At 40.1% G+C, this 23,979-nt stretch overlaps 1 protein-coding gene across 2 annotated transcripts in view; it reads right to left on the bottom strand.

The window, feature by feature from the left end:
• Positions 1-6,882: 6,882 nt before the first annotated feature.
• Positions 6,883-23,979, bottom strand: part of SNAP25 (synaptosome associated protein 25) — an 80,778-nt gene continuing 63,681 nt past the window's right edge. Inside the window, exons 5-8 of one of the 2 annotated variants that reach the window (XM_041733350.1) lie at positions 20,030-20,147; positions 15,966-16,091; positions 12,548-12,692; positions 6,883-8,176 (exon numbers count right to left, since the gene is read on the bottom strand). In XM_041733350.1, coding sequence (XP_041589284.1) covers positions 8,108-8,176; positions 12,548-12,692; positions 15,966-16,091; positions 20,030-20,147 — 458 coding nt within the window. In that variant the 3' untranslated portion in view covers positions 6,883-8,107. Of the gene's footprint in view, positions 8,177-12,547; positions 12,693-15,965; positions 16,092-19,737; positions 19,856-20,029; positions 20,148-23,979 lie in introns of both variants that reach the window. The other variant, XM_041733348.1, reaches the window with a different exon arrangement.

Here is a 23,979-nt window from a genome sequence, read left to right as displayed (position 1 = left end):
CTTTTTCTTTTTTTATGTCAGACATTTCTCAAACATACCTTCAGATTCTCTTGTACCTGTCTCTTATGCCAGTCACAGCAGTGGCAATTAGTTTTGTGCAGACTTCAACCAGTCTCATTCAAGTATGAACTGACAGTGCATACCTCAGCCCAAACCTCTCACTCCTGCCCTAGAACTTCTTTCCTCCTCTAGGGCAGGACATCCTTGAGAAGAACCCCTTGACAGGCACATGCACAACCCAGAAGTACAGGGGAGTGAAGGCTCTGTCCTGTGACTGTACTTGACCAAAGGGAGATGGAAGCAGCTGGGTAAATCTCGCTTTCTTGCCCCAGGAAGATGGTCCTGATGTGCATTTCATGAGATTTCTCAGCTGCCTCATGGGAATTTAACACCCAAGTGCCTATAGGGTTGACTAACTCTATTGTGCATTCTTGCTGTTAGCTCTCCCTCCTTCAGCACTCCTGCTCCTGGGAGTCACACTCCCAGATTAACTACTTAGATTTCTGCCTCTGTCTCAGGCTTTGTTTTCTGAGGAACCAGCTGGTAAACACCCCCTAATTTAGCCCCCTGAGGGGTAGGGAAAGCACTTGCAAAGCACTTCAGTGATTCCTCTTTGTTTGAAATGATTCTTCTGAAATAAAGTTATGTTGAGATAGTTGGTAGTTCTTGACTAAAGAACTGCCCATTTTTCTTAGAGCTTAACACGTTATTTGCATTTCGTGTGTATACATGAAAGTTCATCAGACAGAAATTGAAATGGGCCATTGTCATGGTCAAATCAATAGGTGTGGAAAACAAACTGGATTTTTAGTGGAGAGGTATAGAAGCTCTAGCTCCTCGAGAATCTATTTGGCCTAGTTTGGATTTTTGTCTTTAATAACAGATGAGAATATGGGTTTAGGTCTCTAGGGCTTTCTATCTACACAGAGTCTGAAAGTTTAAAAACACACACCATTAGCACTTGCCTCATCTTTCCCAAACTGGAGGTTGTCACAGTTTCTTTAAAGAATTAAGACGGTGCTTCGGAAGACAGCAGTCACCTCCCACACCCCTACTCCTCCAGACACCCAGGATACATCTTGTGTATACTTAAGCTGTCTCTGACACACATAATTTCTTTTTCATCCCTGAGTAATCAGTCTTTTTTATCCTCTTAGCAAAGAGAACAGTATATTTTTGAACAGAAAAGATTGAGAGGAAAGAAAAATAAAAGAAAGCCCTCTCCCCCAAGAAATTTCAGTGTAAATTCCCACAGAATAGCAACAAATAAAAGATGGTAAGGAAAAAACACAGAAGTTTCTAGAATGAGGGTATTTGTGAAGTGCTGATTGAGGATCCAGTCCTATTTTGAACATTTTGAAATTGTTTTTTCAAGTTCTGTTGTTTGGGGGTTAATGATGCTGCTGAAACCCTATTGCTTTGAATAGGAGGGATTAGTTTTTCTATTTCAGGATTAAGGTCAGTCTTATCAGGCTGCCAATCCTGTCAGCAATCCTCAGTCCTACAATCATTCTGCTGTTTTCAAAATCCTCCCTTGGACTGTTGGCCCATTGAGCCCTACACTTATTCTTTTAAATATTACCAAAGGGGAGAGTATTAAGCAGGAGTCTACTCTAAGATACCTGGAGGGTTTGCCCTAACCTTTCATTTCCATGAGGTTCTTTTTGTTAAAGATTTATTTATTTTAGATAGAGAAAGAGAGCAGAGCCTGATGTGGGGGCTTGATCTCACAAACCTGAGAGCATGACTTTAGAGGAAACCAATAGTCGGATGCTTAACTGACTGCACCACCCAGGCACCCCATTTCCATGAGATTCTAAAGACACAGAGGAAAGAAGGAGAACTGCACAGGCCTCTTTGAGGTTGTGGTAGACTGATAGTAAAGATAGCCATATTACTCACCCTTCTCTTTACAATATGACTTTGAAACTTTTCCCAATAAGAAGTGGAGTGTATTTCCTTATGTCTTGAATTTGAACTGGTCGTGTCTCCTGTTTTGGCCTTTAGAGTATGGGAGAAGCAGTGAGCCTAGGAGAGGCTTTGCATGCTTCCACTCTTTCTGACTTTGCTATGAGAAAAAGTCCTGGTCAACCTCCTGGACGATACCCTATAGAGAATAATAGCTGGCCAACTCTCAGAGGCTAAGCTGCCCAACTGACCTGTAGTTGACTATAGTCATGTGAGGAACCTAGCCAAAACCAGAAGAACTCCAAGCTAAACCTGGCTCAAAATGCCAAACTGCAGAACTGCAAGCTAAATAAATATTTATTGTTTTAAGTCACCATATTTTAGGGGCAGTTGGTTACAAAGCAGTAAAAAACTATTATAGAGGGTTCACAGCCTCCACCATACTGTTTGGATCTTTTGTCTAGTTTGCCTGATTATCACTAATAGTATTGACAGCAGTGAAAACAATATATAATATTAGGACTGTAGAGGGTCCACCTCATTTAGGACATGACCAATGACAAAAGCAGTATTAATGCTATTGACTTTCATGACCTTTGGATAGAAATCAGAAAGACTGGTTGAATTTCAATGGTGAAAATTTTAGAGCACATTTTTCTACAACAGCATTTTTTGGGGGGGTTGCTCAGAAGCTGGCATGTATCTCATTAGAATGTATTGTCTGGGACAGGGCTTCCCCAGAAGCAGACCCTGAGACATGAATTTCAGGGAAAGTAGTTTATTTGAGAAGATTCCAGGAAACACAAATAGTGAGGTGTGAAAGAGAGAAGAAAAGACAGCCAATAAATAGTGATAATTACCAGGCAAGGTATGTGAGAAACTAGAGATTGATTCTGTTAGGGGAACTCTGACAGACAATGTAGAACACATAGCTCAGGGCTACCCCAAACTGAGGCCAAGGAAACTGGGCATCTACTCACCAATGCCCATCCACCTTTGGTTAAGGACTGCTTCTCAGGGCATTAAAACATGAGCAGTTCTGGAGTTCTTTCTCCCAAAGCAGAGAATTTCAGTGTTCTTCACTGCAAACAGCCTTTTGTGAGTAGGGATAAATGCTCAGAGGATATGAGCAGGGCATTAGCAGTGTTTAGTAGAAGGATTATGGGCCACATTTTTCTGAGTTGCTTGTGGAAAGAGGATCATGAGCTTAAGGCAGGAAGTCCTCTGAACAGAGTAGTCTTGAGGCTGTGTTATGGCAAGATGCTGGAGGAGCTAAGGATGGTGAAATGATGGGGGTGGGGAACATCAGCTGGTGGTACCCCATCTGGGTTTGGGATTCTGGAATAGTTAGATACCTGGATGCTTTGGCAACTCATCCTGGAAATAGCTGTGGGCATTGGGGTTAACTGATCTTTTTTTTAAAGATTTTATTTATTTATTCATGAGAGATACAGAGACACAGGCAGAGGGAGAAGCAGGCCCCATGCAGGGAGCCCAACGTGGGACTCGATCCCGGGTCCCCAGGATCACACCCCAGGCTAAAGGCAGCACTAAACCACTAAGCCACCAGGGCTGCCCCATTAACTGACTTGTTAATGGTTTACTTTCCTTTGTTTCCCAAAGTGTCCTGCATTCTAGGAGATAGATTTGGGTTTCCAAATCCTAGATGGAGAAATTGAGATACATGACTAACTTGCTTGAAGGTAAACTAGTATGTCAATGATTGTATGAAGAACACTCAGAGCGAGAATTCCTAAATCTTGGACCTTGAAGTCAACACTTTCTCCTCTCTTAAGATAATTTGACTTGATGTTCATTCCTTGTACACTGTTTGTTTCATCCTCTGTACTTGCCTCCTTCCTCTCTGAGCCAAGGGTTTTTCAGGTTTCTTCTGGACAGTGTGGGAAATAGTTACAATCAGTGTTTACTGAGTTAGAGAGGAGGAAATCCAGTATTACTAAATGAAAAGATATAGTTTGTACAGTTGCTTCTTCATTCCCAACCACTGCTTCTCAAATGAGTTCACCCTGGACATATCATTTTGGTTACTCCAAATCTTGAAGAATTTTCTACTTAAACTTCATTTATCTGTGAGGTCTTCCTCCAATGATTGTCTTAAAATAATACCGTCTCCACCTTCTGAACTCTTTTTCCCCTTCACTGGTTACGTTTCTGTGTGACATGTAGAATCTGACATACTTCATATTTGACTTGTTGGTAGATTACCTATCATCCCCAGCTTGAATACAAATTCAATGAACACTGACCATTTTCCCTGTTCCCTCTTTCCCTCCCCTTGCCACATGTACTCCCAGTACTCAGAACAGGGCCTGGCATAGAAGCTCAATAAATATTTCATCAATGAATGAACAAATGAATCAAAGGTGTTTACCAAGACTTTTGGCTAATAAATCCAGTACATTTGTCTTTGCTGTTCTTTGTGAAGCAAAATATCTCCTGGAGTTTCCTGGCTAGTTGAATTGAGAGGCACAATCCTGGATTTATCTTCCAGGCTTCCTTATAGCTTTGGAAGTACACATGTAGTTTGAATCATACCTATATCACTTAGTAGCTGAGAGGTCTTGTTCAAATAAACTATTAATTTCTTCTTCCACAAAATGGGCTAATAATCCCCATTTTGGAGCATTTTTTAGGAGGGTTTATTCGAGTCAACATAAATAAGGCACATAGCCCAGTACCTGGCATGCAGATGATCATCAAGTATGAATCTTCTTTCTTTTTTCCTAATTTCAAGTGTGGTCATCAATTGGCTGGCCAATCAGTGACACAAAGATCGAGGGCAGCCCGGGTGGCTCGGCAGTTTAGCGCTGCCTTCAGCCCAGTGCCTGATCCTGGGGACCTGGGATCGAGTCCCACACTGGGTTCCCTGCATGGAGCCTGCTTCTCCCTTTGCTTGTATCTCTGCCTCTCTCTCTTTCTCTCTCTCTCTCTGTGTCTCTCATGATTAAATAAATAAAATCTTAAAAAAAAAAAAAAAGATTGGGAAAGTTGGTCAAAGGAGATGCTGAGGGAGGATGTCAAAGAAGGAAATCTGAAACTAGAAATGCAGGCAGGCCCTTAGGATCCGGGGTTGTTTATAGAACAACCTTTTTATACCTCCTGGTTATTTATAGAAAGACCATGGATGAGGGAGGCAGAAGATATGGCCTTGCCCCAATCATTGTATTTCTAATGTATTTCCTGAGTTGGTTCCTACCCAAAGCTGATTCATCCCTAGAGAAAATGTCCTTCTTTAGCCAAAAGGAACTGACTGCATAAGAGTTGAGGCTGGAGAAACTCAATTATCCAAGGAAATATGTTTCAGAATGAATCATATGATAAACCTTAAAGCAAAATTCCAGTATGGGGTTTTATTACTCAAACAATGTGGAAATACACCTGACTGAGAGGAGATGGAATTTAGGACAGAATTTTCTAATATGACCCATATATTGACCCCTTAGCAGTTTTGGCATATGCAGAATATTTATCCACTTTCTCCTCCTTCTAGCAACCACCCTACTACTTTAACTTTCAAATAGAAATGTGTGGTATAGTTGTTGAGCATCTGGGCATGTCCAGAACTTGTTTTGAGGCTTGGGAAGACGGTGAATAACTGCAAACATTTATTGAGAATGATGAGTTTGTCATCATTGTTTCCACTACTTAACTTCTCTTAGAAAACCTTGAGAACTACTTTCAAGGGTGAAATTATTTGGTGGCCAGTCAAGGCAACTAGGACAAATTCATCTGTATCACTATTATGGGGTAGAAGAGAGAGGCAGAGGAGGAGGTGGAGGTGATGGAGGTGATGGTGATGTTGGTAAAGATGGTGGTGGTGGCAGGTGATGGAGGTGATACCATGGCTGAGGAGATGGCAATGATAAAGATGGAGACTCTGAAGGTATTAGGTAAGATAAAGGAGAGGTTGCAGAGCAAGTGGAGAGAAGGTGGTGGTAATCAAGGCAGTAGTGGCAGTGGTGGAGGTAGGGCTGGTACAGGTGTTGATGGAGATGATGGTGGTGGAAGTGTTGGCTTTAGTAGTGACAGAGGCAATAATGGTAAAAATGGTGATATCAAAAGAATTGAAAAATGCACAAAAACTTGTACATGAATATTCATAGCAGCATAACTCATAATAGCCAAAAACTGGAAACAATCCAAATGTCCATCAATGGATGAATGGATAAATAAAATGTAGTATCCACACAATGGACATTATTTGGCCACAAAAGGGAATGAAGTTGTTACATGCTACAACATGGATCAACTTTGAAAACATTATGCTTATGTAAAAGAAGCCAGACACAAAGGCCACCACATTTTGTATAATTCCATTTTATGAAATGCACGAGTAGGCAAGTCTATAGAGACAGACATAAATTAGTGGTGGAAGTGGGATGGGAGTGACTGCTAATAGAATGGGGTTTCTTTTTGGGGTGACAGACATATTCTAAAGTTAGATTGTACAACTCTGAATATACTAAAGACTACTGAATTATATACTTTAAATGGATGGATTGTAGAGTATATCAATAACGCTAATAAAAAATTTTTAAAAAGTGGAGGTAGCAGTGGTATGGTTGTGGAGGGTTCACTTTTGGTGGTGGGATTGGACTGGGGAGAGGAAGGAAGAGTTGATTGATACCTGATATACCTAAATCTATGTAGGATCAAGTCAGAGTACCAAAGATTTTTTTCCATAGATGTTTTTCCATCTTCTGGAAACTCTATTTTCTCCCGTAGCTAACACTGAATCCACACACAAGTATTTCTGAAACAGATGATAAAAATCAAGTGAAGTGTCACCTGCTGGAGGAATCGTGTCTAAAAGGGATATCTTTGTTTTCTCCACACAATGTTCTCAGCACACAGACTGGCTTCTGAGAAGCAATGGGATGGAGTGGCCAGGGTTCCTCTTCTCACGTGAGTGCAAAGTCAGATGGAGTCCATGAAGAAATTAAAGCAGACATCTGGGATCTATAATTTTTAATAATTTTTAAACTAGCTACAAAATGTCAATCACTTCACAAACCGACAGAGGAGACAGGAGGAATTTAATATTACATGCTGTAATGATATTTATCTCACAGTTTATCTATATTTCATTCATTTATATTATTTTTTAAAGATTTCTTTATCAGCTACTAAATATCTCAGCAATTTGGTGTGCATAGCTCTAGATTAAGCAACAGAGAATTGTACTGATAACAAACCACAGGGGGATATGGTGATTAATAAGAGTCAGCCTTATAAAATTTACATCTTCACACTGTTTCACAGCAAGATTGCTTTCTCCAAAACATAGCCTTCAAAAGCAGCAAATAAATCCTATATTACATTCATTTGACATAGTTCAGCCAAACGTATATTTTGCTGGAAATGATTAAATGGTGAGTGTGTCAAATCCATCTTTTTTAAAATTCATTTTTTAAAAAAAGGATGATTATGATTAATAAGTCTATATATTGACAGAAAGAAAGTGATACTACTTCAGTTTTGCTGGTATAACTTAATCTTGACAGTGTCTCAATACTGAGCATGCTTTGTTGTTGTTTTGTTGTTTCTGTTGTTGTGTGTGTGTGTTTTCTCATCAGTATGCTACTGTCATGGAAAGATTTTGTTTACGTAGGAATCTAAAAATCTATTTAGTTCTCATGCATAAATGCATAAATCACATCACTTTTAGTGCAATGCCTGTAATGTAATTCCACATTGTCTAATTATGAAATCATAAAGACAGATGACAGCCATGAGGAACCAAGGACAGCAAATTTTGAGAGTTTCAGAGCCTGACACCCAAAGAAAGTATAGTGACAGTAGCTCTGTGGAATGTCACAGTTTTACAAGAACAATACTGTGTATTGAAAGAATCAACAGCACATTGAGCATTCCTAAATTGTTGTCATTCAGCAAACACCACTGAGGAGAGAAAAGGAAAAATAAACCCAAGACATCTTATGTAGGGAGTCAGAGCCACTAAATGACTACTATATACAACCTTTGGAAAGAAAGAGACTCAGAAAGAACAAAAGACACATAATATTTTGGGGAAGCTGATGAACGACACAAGACAACATTCACAATGGGGGTGGACTGATATGTGTATGTGTGCAGACCTACTAGGTAATACAATGAGAAAAGCATGAAGGTGCTATCTTGCCCAACAGCATTTGGAAGAGAACACAGGTGGGCACATTTAACCACTCCCCAGCATTTTTGTTGCACGTTGGTTGGCCTCATCAATTCTGGTTTTGTTGGAATCAGCCTAGAAAAAAGGAGAAAGAAAACAGAATTCAGGTTGCCTTTTGACATTCCATTCTTTCTTCTGGGTCTCTTCAATTGCCCCCTTCTTGAGGGAAGGCATCTTGAAACTTCTCCTGTCAGAACTGACCCTTTCTTCTTTTGTCATCCCAGAATAATTGCTTGTGGCTCTACTTGGACATGATCATAGAAGCTTGGTTCCCATGACTGCCTTACCTTACCAGAGAGCACCCTTTTGAGGACAGGGTTACCTCATTTATCTTTCTCTATTGGAATAGCACCCAGTGATGTCTATGGATGGCATTCACATCTGCAGGATTGAGTTGAATTAGCACCACTTAAACAGCTGGGTTCAGATCATGGCTAACTTATTAGCAGAGTCACTTCAGGCCCCTTACTTAATCTTGGGGCCTCAGCTTTCTTGTCTATAAGCTGGGGCAAAAAAGAATCCTGCTAACAAGCATGAGTGTCTATATCCTGTTCATTCAACCTTGACATCAAGATTGATATAACTATGAAGTATATACTATTATTAATTCCTTTTTCCAAATGAGGAAACCAGGCAGCCTGGAGCTAGAGTCCACACTAGTAATCACTATGTTAATCATTATTGTAGTACTTAGGTCTGTTGTGAAAATGAAATGAGTTTGTACATATAATGTGCTTTGAATAATTTTTTGCAAAGATTAAGTGTTCAATATATTCTATCTTACAATTATTGTTATTGGGTGAAAACTTGACTTGTTTTCAGGATGTTTAGTAACTTTTAGCCCCATTTACGAAGACTCACTCCTATGAGTTTGACAGTTGGCTTGTATTTTTTTTTAAGTAGGCTCCACACCCAATATGGGGCTTGAACTCATGATCCCAAGATCAAGAGCCATGTGCTCTACTCACTGAGCTAGCCAGGTGCCCCTTATCATTGGCTTGTTTGAACAAGAGCACTTTACCATAATTCTGTACCTTGACTGACTTCACTGCTTCAGTTACCTTTTGCTATACATGCAGCATGAAACCAAGAGTTGCTACCAGGACAGACTTTTAAACCCCAGAAAATGAACTATTCCCAATACCACTGAAAAAGGTATGAGTGAGCAAGCAGAGGCAAAGATGAAGATTCTGTTCAGGCTATTGTTTTGTCCTATCACGGTTGGTAATGGTGTCTGTCCCTCTCCAGCCTGGAAAGAGGAACACAAAGCTGAGAGGCAGTGTAGGGAAACTGAATTGCTTTTCTATCAACCAGTATTTGTTCAGTGATTACTGATTTTGCATTTACTATGGTGCTTGGTGCTTTCCAATCTCCACCGAATTGGATCTTCTTTATTTAGTTTAATTGTGAATTCCAAGCATATTTAAAGTTATTTATATTCAACTAGAAATTTGCTAAGTTAAAATAGAAATATTGCTAGATTATTCAAAATTCTGAATTATCTGGCAACGATTTCCTACCATCTGTTTGGATAATCAAAAGTTGACTTTGAAAACAAGTTAACATAGGGCATTAATTTTCCTTGATTGTTTTGATCTATAGACTCATATTTTGGACCTTAGGTTCCTGATTTGGAAAACAGGTATTCTCTCCAATTTTACTTGGCTCTTAAATCTTCCCCCTTTAGCTACAAATCCTATTAGAAATAATGACATTTTGGTGCAAAGAGCATTATAAGCTCAGACCAATGTGAAATGTAGATTAAATGATGCTATTTTTCCAGACTAAATACTAAGAAAAGCTCAAATGAGGAAAATCATTAATTTAAAAATGGATGGCATTTCTGGAGGCAAGCATTCTGGAAACTCTTGCCTTAAGAATGCACTGGTGAGCCTTCATCTGGTTGTAGAAGGAGAAATTTTGAAATAGAGGTTAATCTTTGGACATTGTCAAAGGATCCAGAACAGACCTACATTCACTGAAGATCTGTGATTTCCACCTAAATTTTCTCTGAAGCGTATCAAAATTCAAACCTATATACCTTATGCAAAAGGTACTACATCTTTATTATATAACAGAAATAGCATCTTTTAGGAAGAATCCTGAGGTAATCTCCTTTTAGATGTCTCTCTGGTATTTGGAGAATGCCTTTGTGTTCATTCTGTTCATATGCCAGACAGGGGGCTCCATCCCATGACCCTGAGATCATGACCTGAGCTAAAACCAAGAGTTAGACTTCGAACAACTGAGCTATCCAGGTGCCCCAAGATTCTTATTCTTAGAGTGTGAGTTTAATTTACTCTTAGATACGCAAGAGATCTTTGTATTCTGTTTCCTATTAGCAGAAGTGACAACTTTCGTGAGAGGGTAAAAATCTATTTAAAAAAAATGTGTAGTTTATATAACATGTATCATTTGTAGCGATACTGGGTTGAAATAGACTCTATCGAGTCATGTTCAGATTGTGATTTGGAGGGTAAGACAAAGGCTAGTTATTCAAAGGCAAAAAGACCCCTCTCTCACTTCTTAAACAATCCAGCACTTAGAGAATGATACAAACCATAACGGTTATTTCCCATCCACTTGCCTGATTTCCAATTATAATTCATAGCTGCTTATGTCTTTGCCCTTGTAGTAAATTGGGCCCAAAATGAAAGGTTTTCCCTAGAGAAGGGAACTAGAAATGCAAAGTGGTAGAATTAAGATGCCACTTGCCTTTCCAGGAACTCTTTTTCTTGCTGGAAGTCCAACTCTATCAATAAAGATTTGACCCCTCTCTTAGTAAAAGTACTCCTTCTGGAACTCTAATTGAGTTAGAGATACATTATCTCCCCACATCTGTGAGTAAATTGGGTCCATTGACAGAAAATGAGTACTTCTGTTTTTTTCAAACAATTTTCCTGATGGAAGGTGGTTCGGCAATTATTTCTTAGTTCATTCTTCTGGGCCATAACGGGTTAGGTCAGTTTGTGTCAGCTCCAGCGCTTTTTGAAACTCTCAATATTATTCTAAAATCTATTGATTTGTGCAGCTTTAAAAGCCTTGGCATATCAAAGGCTCTTAACAATGGTAAGAGTGTCATGACTTGTAAAAGTAAGCAAAGCACAAGCTTTTTGCCAGCCAATAGTGACATCTGTGTAACTCAACATTGATCAGGGAAAATATTACGTGATGAGATATTTTTAATATGGAGCACATAGAGCGCAACAGGGCCAAGCGTTCCCTTGATGTCAACTCCTTCCTTTTTCAAGTCAGTGGAGGATGTCTGAGTACCAAGAAACTCAGTATTTAGCCTTATTTTCAAAGCATCCTTCTCTGCTCACCAAAGTGGAATGAATCGTTCAAAAGAAACTCAGGATTTCATCTTGAAAAATTCAGCATCTCCCAGTAAATAACCAATGTAACCATTGGTTACAGATGCACCATTACCATTAAGCCTGTAATGTACCTATTTCTTCCTGTTGGCATTTTGACATCTTATGAGATTATAAGCAATATTCAGGACTCTACTGATTGGGAAGGAAGCAGAATACAAGATCATAGACAGTATTTCAGATTTGTGTAGGGTGGAATATCAGGTTTTGGTGCCCCAAATCTTCTTATAAAAGGTATCTGGTGTTTCTTTCTGTTTCCTTCCAATCTCAAGCCCCTAAAACCATTCCCTTCCCATTCTATTCTCTTCATTTTTCTTTATGCTTCTTGTTGACACCAGGGGGTTCAGTCTTAGAGCCACATCTGGTGTCCTTGTGTGAACTCAACTTCATCAGATTATGCTTTCTATTTTGAGATCTGGACATGTGAACTGTTGAACTGGAAATGGAATCTGGGCCTTTTTGAACTATTATTAAAGCTTTGGCATTTATAAATCAAAGCTCATATTCATCTTCTGGTTAAACTAAAATAAGTGTTCTTTCCCCTATTTCCTGATTCTATTCCTACATCATCTCTTGACAAGCTCCTAACTAAACTTTGAGACTCAATTTGACTTTTTGGGAGATTTTCCTATCACTTAAGGAAAATCTTTTTCTATCCCTTTCCTATCACTTAGATCTTTCCTCATCTAACCCTACTTAGCATTTTATGTGTGGCACTCTCGGCAAATTATATTTTGTGTGGTAGTAAATTCATCTGGAGGCTCACTGCTCCCCATAGGCTGTGAGTTTCTTAGCAGTGGGGATAATGTCTTTCTCATCTTCATGTCCTTTGGTGCCTAGCACAATACCCGAAATAGAGGTGCCTCTGAGGAATATCTGATAGATTAAATTCTACCCTCTTATTTACTTATGTTGGTGAACTTTTGTCTTGCGAAATGAAGGGGGACATTTCCATCTATCCCATGTGCCTGAATCCAATATCACAGTTTGAGGGGCTTATGCCCTTCATCTTTCCTCAGTGGTATTTCGGAAGTAATGAACAATGGAAGCTCGCTCACTGCCACAAGCTCACCTTCTCCATGATCCTGTCGATCTGGCGGTTCTGTGTATCAATCTCATTGCCCATATCCAGGGCCATGTGACGGAGGTTTCCAATGATACCGCTCACCTGCTCCAGGTTTTCATCCATTTCATTTTCTCGGGCATCATTTGTTACCCTGGGAGTCAAAATGCAATTTTTATAAGATAGAAATTGAGAAAAAAACTCAAATACCAAGGACCCAAAGCTCAGGGAAAATCTGTAGACCTTTAGGTATCAATCCCATCTACTTTGAATCTCTGTTCAATATAAGAACATTTTAATTAAAAAAAAAAAAAAATTATAAGGGATCCCTGGGTGGCGCAGCGGTTTGGCGCCTGCCTTTGGCCCAGGGCGCGATCCTGGAGACCCGGGATCGAATCCCACGTCAGGCTCCCGGTGCATGGAGCCTGCTTCTCCCTCTGCCTGTATCTCTGCCTCTCTCTCTCTCTCTGTGACTATCCTAAATAAATAAAAATTAAAAAAAAAAAATATAAGAACATTTTAGCTCTCATACAACAGAAAATAATTTGATTGATTCATTGATTGCGCTCCACAACCAGCATGGAGCCCAACGCAGGGCTTGAACTCACAACCCTGAGATCAAGACCTAAGCTGAGATGAAGAGTCAAACTAACCAACTGAGCCACCCAGGCACCCCTAAAAAATATTTTCTAAATTTCATTTTTGAACCCCTTGAATTTCAACTTTTAAGGAAGGCATATTAGATTAATTTATCTACTTATCTCATTTCCACCAGCACATCATTTCCTTCCTTCATATGTTTATCCCAATTTTCATTTTTAAGAATAAAATCCTTTTGGGATGCCTGGGTGGCTCAGCAGTTGAGCGTCTGCCTTTGGCTCAGAGCATGATCCCAGTCCAGGGACCGAGTTCCGCATCAGGCTCCCTGTGAGGAGCCTGCTTCTCCCTCTGCTTGTGTCTCTGTCTCTCTCTTTCTGTGTCTCTCATGAATAAATACAATCTTAAAAAAAAAAAAAAAAGAATAAAATCCTTTTGTTGAGAGGATTGCCGGTCAGAGAACGAAGATGGAATTAGTTAGAAATTATATTTTTCTTTCTGAAATGTCAACCAAAGTCTCCAAAAGTTAAATTGAGAAAGGCTTTTGTGTTAAGTCAGAGAATTTCTCTGCTCATCTTCTTCCCCATTTGGGACCCAAATACATGGGAAGAGTAATGATAATTACAGTCTGCCCTTAATCCTGCTTGCTCCCAAGAACTCCAAAGGGAACTACTTATTCAAGATTTCTATTTGCTCAGATTTCAATGCAATAGGGGGAGGGGGGCTGGTGGCATTCTGAATGGGTGATTTCAGGGGAAAAAGTGGTGATAAAATATTGTTTCAGTTTGGGAAGAAAGGAGTGGACTCTCAAAGTGCCTTACCACCTTGTCATTTTTTTCATAGCTTAAGAGTTAAGAAGGTAGTAACTCTTTATTGCAAATGGTAAGTACTCGTTCTAGAATGTTCTGGCTAATTAACATTTTCCCACTGCAGATGGTGATGCTAAAGATGTCCGATGGGGTTAAAACTCATCCCCCATGGTAACTCTCAGCATAGACTGGCCCACCAAGGTTTTTTTTTTTTTTTTTTTTTTTTTTCCCCACCAAGGTTTTTAAGGCAACCCAGGGCAGGGGAAATTAAAGGGGGAACTTCCTACTTTTCTTACATAGAAAAGAAGCTTATTTAAATGATCATCAACAGGTAAGGCATACTTCTGGCTCCATGATTCACAATACTGATAGCATATTAGAATTACTTGAGAAGCTTTAAAAACCAGAGCTGCCTAGGTCTAACTTCTAGAGATTTTGAATCTGTTGGTATAGATTAGGCTCAGGTACTGATTTTTTCTTAAAAAAGACTTAACTTACTTATTTAAAAGAGGGAGAGAGACAAAGAAAGAGAGAGAGAGAGAGAGAGAGAGAGAGAGAAAACAAGTGGTGGAGAGGAGCAGAGGGAGAGGGAGAAGCAGGCTTCCCACTGAGCATGGAGACCAATGCAAGGTTCAGTCCCAGGACTCTGGGATTATGACCTGAGCTGAAGGCATATGCTTAACCTACTTAACTAAATGAACCACCCAGATGCCCCTCAGGTACTAATGTTTTTAAAAAATAGCCTCAGGTCATTCTAATGTGCAGCCAGGATGGAGAAACCCTGGTCTGGTTGCCCTGGGAACAGATAGAAACAAGAATAGAGTTGTCATCTGTGAGGCTTTATGTAGATATCTAAACCTTATGTTTCAGTGACAGTGATCTGTCATTTGAATCTGGTATTGATTGGTAACATCAGTTACAATGGCCTGGGAATAGATAGGTGTACAACTATCTGTACACTACCCTAGTCACTAGGTACCCTAGTCACTGCTGAGCCCTAATACAGCCTTAAAAAGGGATAGGAGTTTTATTTCTTTAATTTTTAACAACAAAAATATTTGTCATTATTTATTCTGTTTTCTGGTCTGAGAGTTGAGTTCTGGATCGGCAGATTTGTGTAATTTGAGATTTTTATATAGGTCTTTAAGTTGGCTTTTGCTTCCAGGTCTCAAAGGAAGTAAGTCAGGTATGTTTGTTATATTCTATTTGTACCCTCAGATCCATTCTCTCACCTGTTTTGCTCTCTGCCCAGAGATGCTGACCTCTCTACAACTGCATCACCCAGATTCTCTTACCCTCCAGCTTCCAATAGGCTTTGGCAGATGGCCAGTGAGATATTGGAGGGCAAGAGGAAAGAGGAATGTGGGCATTTATTTCCCTTTCTCATTTCTTGCTAGTTTTGCAATAGCTGCATTTCTCCAGAGCCCCTCACCCACAGTGGTAACTACTGTCAGGTTCTGATAACAGCTCCTGTCCCTTTAGGACTCTTCCTGCTATTGCTAGTCCACAAATGCTTTATCATTGCTTGTTATTAACCCTGGCCACACCCCCGTAAACAATCTCTTTCATAAGTTCTGTTCAATTCAATTTATGGAACGAAACACCTGTTTACTGCCGCATTGATGCTGGATGTGGTCATGTGACTTGCTTTGTCTGATGAAGCTCTGGCAAACTCAACAAGGCTTGATAAATGTTTGCATGTTGGAGCCTGCCTCCTGGGAATGCTGCCACCACCATGTAAAAAACCAGGCCTCTTTGCTGGAGGGACAACACAGGAGAAAAGCGGAGGCGCCTTGCCCTAGCCAACCACCAGACGAGTAAGTGAGACCATCTTGGATCATCCTGCACCCATCTTCATGGAACGAGGGAGCCCAGGAAGGGCTCTTGGAAGAACTGCACAGCCAACATACACATTCATAAGTAACCAGTAAAATGGTTGTTGCTTCAAGAACCACTCAGCTTGGGGTGATTTGTTACTTAACAATGGAGAACTGCTACAGGGCTGGCTGCACACAGCTCACCTCCGAATGAAGCCACCACTGATGGCCATCTGCTCCCGTTCATCCACCACACGAGCAGGTTGGCTGGCCACCACTCCATCCTGATTATTGCCCCAGGCTTTTTTGTAAGCATCACTTGATTTAAGCCTATGCAAAAAAGAGGGTGAGTGACAAGGCAAGGGGGTGGAGCATCAAACTCACAACAATGGTCACCTCTTCAAGCGAAGAACCGAACCAAGCAAATGGGTTTTAACTCGAGGCATTAGGGAATACCGATATATCATAATCTGGACCCAAACAGTTGGCCACCACCATGCCTCAGCTACTCAGCATTTCACGTCCAATCAAGCCAATTGCGATTGTCTAGATTGCAACTTTTGCCCAAAGGTTGTTCTTGTTTTGGTTTGTTTTTGCAGTTTAGTTGGATTTAAGACAAGAATTAAGGTAGCTGGAGGACATTCAGTTCTATTTCGGTGACATGGTTATATTTTGAGACACAAAACACGCAGAAAAACATACTGGCAGACAGACACATAACAAGACTGCCAAGTAGAGTGTGTACATCACACCACAGCAACACACTGTCATCAAGAAAAACATACTCGACCAAGTTTTTACACACCATCATGCAAAGATTCCCTGTTTTAATTTTTCCCCCAATGCATGTAAGGAACTAACTATTCCAACTCTGCATGAAGGACATAAAGGATTGGTGGTTGGCCAAGGGTGGTGGTCTTCAAGTTGCCTCTAGAGTGATTTGAATTAGCTAATATATCGGTACTTCCAAACAGTCACCATACATCTAGTCGATGTACAAACCTTTGTCCACAGAGACAAAAAGTAAAAGAGGCATAGTGAAATGAATGCAGGAAAATAGAAGAGAGAACAAGCCATCTAGCACCAGAAAAGGAAATCCCTCTACGTCTTCTTCATGCACCAGCTACAGGCATGAGTAGAAAGTGAAGCATTCTCATTTAAGCCAAACTATTCCAGAAGTTGACCATTCTCGGAAAAGGCACTAGCAGGACAGTAATAGCCTTCATGAGGATTTGAAACGCAGGTTCAATAGCTTCTTTGTCAGGCTGGGGGGCAGGGTGGGAATGATTACAAACTCCTACTTCAAGCTATCCTGGGATGTGGCAGGGGAGTGTGGTCTGGAACTGGTGTGGTCTCCATGGGCCATGATTCACTGAGCTGCCTTGGAGAGAAACTTAAAATCCAGGCATACCTGTTGTGCCCAATAGAAACATGTGCAGCATATTTTGGTGGGTGTGTTGTAAAATTTAAGGCAATCAAAGATGTTTTTAGGTTCTTTGCATAGTAGAAACCACATACTTCTTAGTCCAGAAACAAGAGAACTTCCTTTGGTCCCATTTTCATATTTTCTCTTATATGACAGCAGAATTTAACCCCTCCCCCCACTTTTTTTCTTGCACTAGAGAATCGCAGCCATCTATTAAAACTGGCTCCAGGGACTAAGCAACCCTGGAATAAGTTGGAAAACTGTACCAATGGAATTTCAGCAACTACCACAATCTAGTGTATAATGCCACAGCCCTCAGAGCCGTCAGAATTTACTGCACTAAAGAGCCATGGGCCCACTCAGTGGGACAGGATCCAAAAACTAATTCAATAGAGCTTAGAATCTGGGTTTTTTTTCCAACTCCCCATTCCCTTCCTCCTCACATTAAAAGAAGTTACATGGACTTTGTGATGTTTTCTGCTATGTAAAATATCTGGTATACCATCTTTGGCAAAGTCAAGGGGGTGGGAAAGTTTGCGTTTCTGAAAGAAGGCGAATCACTGCACCCACAATGCTGCACATAGACTCACATAACTGCCGTACATCTACCATAGTCCTTTGAAACATGCCGAGACAGGGCGAAGCCCTCAGAGAGTCCAGGGCACCACCAGCCACTGCGTTGTGACACATGGTTTTTAAAGCATTATTTACACACAATAGGGAACACTTCAGTCAAGCTTTGAAGCTCAGTTAGGGTCTCTTGTGCAATATGGAGTTAGTGCCAACTGCTATGTGTAATTCGTAGGGGCCATCATTTCATCTGAGCATTAGAATCCATCCCAGGGCAAGGCCTGCCTCCACGCTTTCTCCACAGAGTTGATGAATGGGGAAATTGCATCTGTTGGAATTCATCATAAAACAGGTGGAAGTCTCACCTGGGGGGCAGGTGGCCACTGAAAAGAATACACAGCTAAGTCCTGACTAACTGGAATGCGTAGCAATGAGTCATGTTGGTGAATTACACCACTTTCTTAATTAACAGTGGGCCGTGGAGGAAAATTTTGTTTCAGGGGTGATTGTTGAATATGTTAGACTTTCAAGACACTTTCTTGCCTTAGTCTTGGGTAGTGAGCATGACCGAATTTTTCCTTGGTTATGGCTTTACTTGATGTACCTGATAGCCTTTCCTCTAGGATCAACTCTTACTCTTTGGTCCCCTTGGGTGTGGAAGTCACAGGATTGACTGTGGTGGCAGTCTGAGTGTCGACTGAGTGGCAGAACACAAACTGCCTAGATTGCCCTTCAGGAAAAACCATTTTAAGAGCCTGATGTGATTTCCACCCTCCTTTGTTCAATGGTCTCTTTTTACTAGTGGAAGGAAAGCAAAGGTATAAATACCTTAGAGAGTTCCAGTTAGCTAGATTCCAGTTAATCAGGCTTTGCTGTAGATCATTCTTTTAAAACAAGTTTAAATTTATTTGTAAATTGAGCCCCTCCCCCTCCAAACAGGAAGTGGGATATTTTAAATCAGCCTCAAAGTTTAAAGGACGTGAATGGTCATATAATCAGCTAGAAATGACATCAATTGCTGTACTAAAAGCTAGGATCAGGAGAGCTTTTAGGAAAAAGGCTTCTGTTCAAAGGGAAGTGGGAGGGGTGACGGAGATTGGGTAACGGGTTTAATTTTCCAAATGCATGTTGGACAATCCCCTCATGCATTTTTTTTTTCACTGCTAGTCAAATAAGACTATCTTCCAGAACCCTCCTTTTCAGGTTCCTTCTGTTGCAAACCTTTATAACCACATGTCACATTTCTGCTACATTCCAAAAAAGCGTTGCAGAACCTTGAGAACAGTTGAATGTTTTGTGATGTCGTGCATGCAAAATCTACACATTTCAACATTTTGGTCAGTGTACGGGTAGATCTTCCAAGAGGAAGAATGTCAGAGGGATGGGTCCAATTTGAGTAAGCCTTGAGCACTTCTTGCTGAAGGGCTCATGGCCTCTGTGGTGGGTAGAGCTGGGGCATCTACAGTCTAATCACTGGGCAGATTTGGCAACTGGCAGGGCAATCCCTGTCATACTCTCTGTCTTACAGATGCTTGCTTAGGCCAAATTACCTGTATCTTTTGCTTCTAGAAAATCGAACCTTGCCATCCATATGTGTTTCTTGACTTCCAAACTTACCCCCAAACTTTTCTAGCTCTGCAATTTTGGCTTTTGGGATTGGGAAAAAATAAAATTCCCTGGATGCCTCTTTGTTGAGGCTAGTCTGTGTCTCAAGGTACACTTTCTGGAAAATGTTGAAACGTTCATCAATAAAAGTTGCTGACAGTGAAGCTTTCACTGTAGTATGCCTGATTTTTAATGCATCAACAGTAATTCCCACTAATATCATCTATGCTATGAGATGAATGCATTGGAGACGGTATTGATCTGTTCTGCATGCCACATGCTCATCCTGACTTTGTGCTTGGCAGGAATGAGCTTGTCAAGGCTTGGAGATGGGCCTTGGGAAACCAAAGCTTCAGGCAGGCAGGCAGCACCTACTTGTTACAGGGACACACACAAAGCCCGCAGAATTTTCCTAGGTCCGTCAAATTCTTTTCTGCTTCTTTCATGTCCTTATTGATTTGGTCCATCCCTTCCTCAATGCGTTCCAGTTGTTCTGATTAAACACAAGTATTTTATCCCCACAGAATGAAGCAGATGGAAAAGGACAAAGAAAAAAAAGACAAAACTTCAGACATTCACTTTGACATTAAAAAAGAAAAAAATTAAAAGAAAGAAGAAAAAAAAGAAAACTGGACGCCACAGATTAGAGCTGGTACCCAGTACCTACTTGTTACAAGGACATATGAAAAGGCCACAGCATTTCCCTAAATCTTTTAAATTTTTCTCGGCCTCCTTCATGTCTTGGTTGATATGGTTCATGCCTTCTTCGACACGATCGAGTTGTTCTGGTTAGGACAAAGGGATGACAGTGTGGAATGAATTTTTTTTGGGTTTCCAACAGAACATGAGAAATGACTATGTGGAACGGAATTTGAAAGAGAAAGGTAATACAATGCACGATCCCAGAGGATGCATTGCTGTAGACTGCTGCCACCTTACACGAGCACAGGTGGAAGGAAATGAACAAGAAAGATGCTCAAAAGAGTCTGTAATTCGGACATGATGGGATGGAGGTACGTAGGCCTGTTTGATTCTGAGGATCCAGGAAAACAGCACAGCATGGTCACTTACTCAGGCACCAATGAAACCCGAGAGAAAGAAAAACAGGGTGTTAATGTTTTAGGAATTCAGATTTAGTGCTACTAGAGAAGGTATCTGTCTCAACTTTAAATATCTCTATTTTTTGGTTGTAAGCATCCTGGACCAGGTAAGGGTAGCAAATAGAATCAATCTTCTTTGGGGAAAATAACAATTAAAGTGATAATTAGCAATGGGTACCAGATCTTTTTTTCCCTAGCAGTGGGCTGCTCCCTAGCCCAGGGGCAGTTCTTGGTTTTGAATACTTAATTCATACAGACACTGTTAAAAAAAGAAGCAACATCAGCAGAGTAATGTTCCAAGCACTGGGACATTTAAATTCCTCTCTTCATCCTATGACTTACTTGCTATCAAAGTTCTGGAAGGCATTTCACCTCTCTGCCTCCTGATTTCCCAGTCTCTACAATGGGGGGCATGTTAGATCCCTAACTCAGGCAGACAGCAGGGAAAACAAACACATGGGTCTCTGGAGGAGGGGTGATGGGCTGGAACATAGAACAGTACGGAGTCATCACTGCCAGCAAAGCGGACCTGAGTGCATCTGAGACATAGATCGATAGTCATAAAACCAGCTCATGCTTCTAGGTTGCCAGGGTTACATTCACTAACTTGATTAATTTTTCAAAAGTTATGGCACCACACTGAGTAAATTACAAATTCAGTGAAGGGGTTTTAAAAACAGTTTTTAAGACCGTTAAAGGAAAACAGCAGTGCAATGTCTTGGCTGTCTAGTTACAAACCCTAATTATACTTTCATCCCTCTTTTAATCTACATTTCTATGCACACCTGCCCCTTCCCTTTAGGAATAAAAGCTTGATTAGAATAAAACTGATAAATACATTTCGAGTCTAAGGGTATAAATAATTGCTTAAAAAGAATTTCACGTTAAATTGTCCAGTGGAAATTATTTCAAAAAATGAAGAAAAGTTCCTTACTGAGCCAAACTGGGGAAACGGTCTATCTAGAAAATAAGGGTCTATTGTGTTCTTATTAATGGGGCTAAAGAATAGAATCCAGCTTATTTGGAATCTGCTACCTGTGCCATGCTTTTCAAATGATGGATGAAGGCAAAATTTAAGTGTTTCTCCAGCATTGGATAGCTGGAGAAAATAACAGTGTTGTGCTGGTGAACTTCTATTGCATAAGGATAGGTCTAGTAATGTCTTTAAGAAAATCTTTAAAAGGACTAAAAAAAAAAAAAAAAAAAAAAGTAAGTCTTTACATTCTAGAAGATTCTGTACTTTTACAAAGGCTTCTTTCCAGTTCCCTTTTAAGACTGTAATAAATTAGTCTATAGATAAAATTATCTATTGAATAGGGGGATTGGTAGAGAGAGAGGAGCTCAACATTGTCAAGGGAAGAACCATATTAAATACAGACAGAAATCCCAAAGGAATACTTGCTAATAGCTTCCTGAAGTGCTGGGTTGAGATGGGATTGAAGGAGCATCTGGACTCAGGGAAAACATGAGACACTCCACTAATGATAGCTGGAATACACGCAGATTATGGCATGGGGATACACAGTCAGGCATTTGTCCTTCCTGAGGAGTTTCTCTGACAACATTTCAGAAGCCCCACTGACTGTGGCCAGGGATTAGGAGGTAATAAAAATAAAATATAATAAAATAAAAACATGAATTGGTCCCCAAGAGTTGTGTTTCTGAACCAGAGAATTCAAATTAAAATATAAAAACAAATGTGCTCGTCCCAATTGGTATTTCTTCAAGCTGTTCAGTCATGGGTTGCCAGACTGTTAGGCAAAGGCCATAGTTAAGAGAGGGATGCTGAAGCTCTTTCAGAAAAGTTGATTCAGAAAATGATTTTATAGCTACTAATATTGGTTGAATTTATCATTTTACACAATTATAAATCAAATCCCTTAATTTAAAAAATATTGTAGGACCATTTTGTCATAGTTAATTCTAACTATTCATTTTTAGAGTGTACTGTGTTAGGCATATTGAGACTTCATGGCATTTCAATGGATTTCTGTGATGACATCTCTCAGGAATGCTTGAAAATAACCAATATCTTCATTCCAACCTAGAGTGGCCAGCAGCAGCTTACTGGCTGATCCAATGTAGTGTCCATAGTTGACTGCTTCTTACCTCCCTAAGCTTGTTTTCTGTTTTCTGTCTATTCTTGGAGACTGGGAGAACAATAGCATTTTGAGTTAGTAGAGGTATTCCAGTAGATTATACTATACGTTTGGGCAAGAGATTGTACCTTCTTTTGCCATATTTGGATGACTGGTTATTTATGATAGTTCCACCAATGGCAGGATACTCAGGGATCTAAGCTTAGACATCTTTTCTACTAATCTTTCTAAAGTAAGACAACATGAGGCCCTTAGAATACTCAACCTGGTTAAAAAAGAAACAAACAGTAGAAGAAGAGCAATATGTCAATGCTATTGACCCAATGTGGAAGCCTTTATAAGTATATTCAGTTACCAGATGCTGCCTATATGATTTTCATTATCCTTGATGAACAAATGGAAATTCATTAAATAAATTTAAGTAGCCATATGTGGCTAGTGGCTACCATATTGGACAGTGCAGCTTTAGTTATTCATAACAGATACTGGTGTGTAAATGTTAGCAAAAGAAATGTTTTCTCAAATGCTACTTTGTAGTGCCATGAACCTTTTAAGAAAGTCAGCAGGCACTCTGGAAGAGGCCTTACTCTGCCCTTACTCTGTCAGGCAGAGGTCAAAGATTTCACTGCTTAGTTTGGCGTTGATCCCATGGGATTTTCCCAAGGGCTTCATCTTCAGCATTGAAACAAACACATAACTCAGCAAAGACCAACAAAAGGATCAAAAGATATGGAGGTGAGAGTTTATATCATCCCATATTTGTGATAAGGTGGTTTCATGGGGATTTCACTTCGAGACAAGTTTTCTAGAGGAATAAAAGTCCCAACTCAGTATATTTCCAGGGCCATCTGTCATGCTCAATGCTTCTCGGTGTCTCCTGATACCTGGGTATAAAACAAGAATCCCATAAAGAATTTCCGAGTGCAACCATTTAGCTGGACAACCTGGAATAGTTCTTTAGAAGGATGTCTGTTTCTTGAAACTCCTGTGCAGCTGCAGGATAGAAGCAATCAACATTTTTGGTGTTGAAGCATAGACAAAATTAGGAGAGCATAACTGGAGAGAAATTTTAAAGCAGTTACTGATCTAAACAACTAAACACAGCATATGCAGAATGAAAATGCATTTACCATGACAATGAAGATAGTCATTTATGACTATCCTAAATGACTTTAAGCTCATCATTTTACAAGATCCTAATCACCTTATAGTATAAATGGAACGTGTACCCCTTAAGACTAGGCAATAACTACTCACTTTTGGGGGTTTACCAGTTGTGTGTTTTTCTCAGTATCATTGTGATCCCCACCCATCTCGTAAAACCAAGGATATCCTAGGAAATATGTTTAACCGAGGAATTCAGCATTTTATGGTGTGGCCACAAATGAAATGTTTTAGCTGAGAACATGAGCTATCTT

The sequence above is a fragment of the Vulpes lagopus genome, chromosome 18 (assembly GCF_018345385.1).
Source record: "Vulpes lagopus strain Blue_001 chromosome 18, ASM1834538v1, whole genome shotgun sequence".
NCBI lineage: Eukaryota > Metazoa > Chordata > Mammalia > Carnivora > Canidae > Vulpes > Vulpes lagopus.
This window is presented reverse-complemented; position numbering and strand designations above follow the sequence as displayed.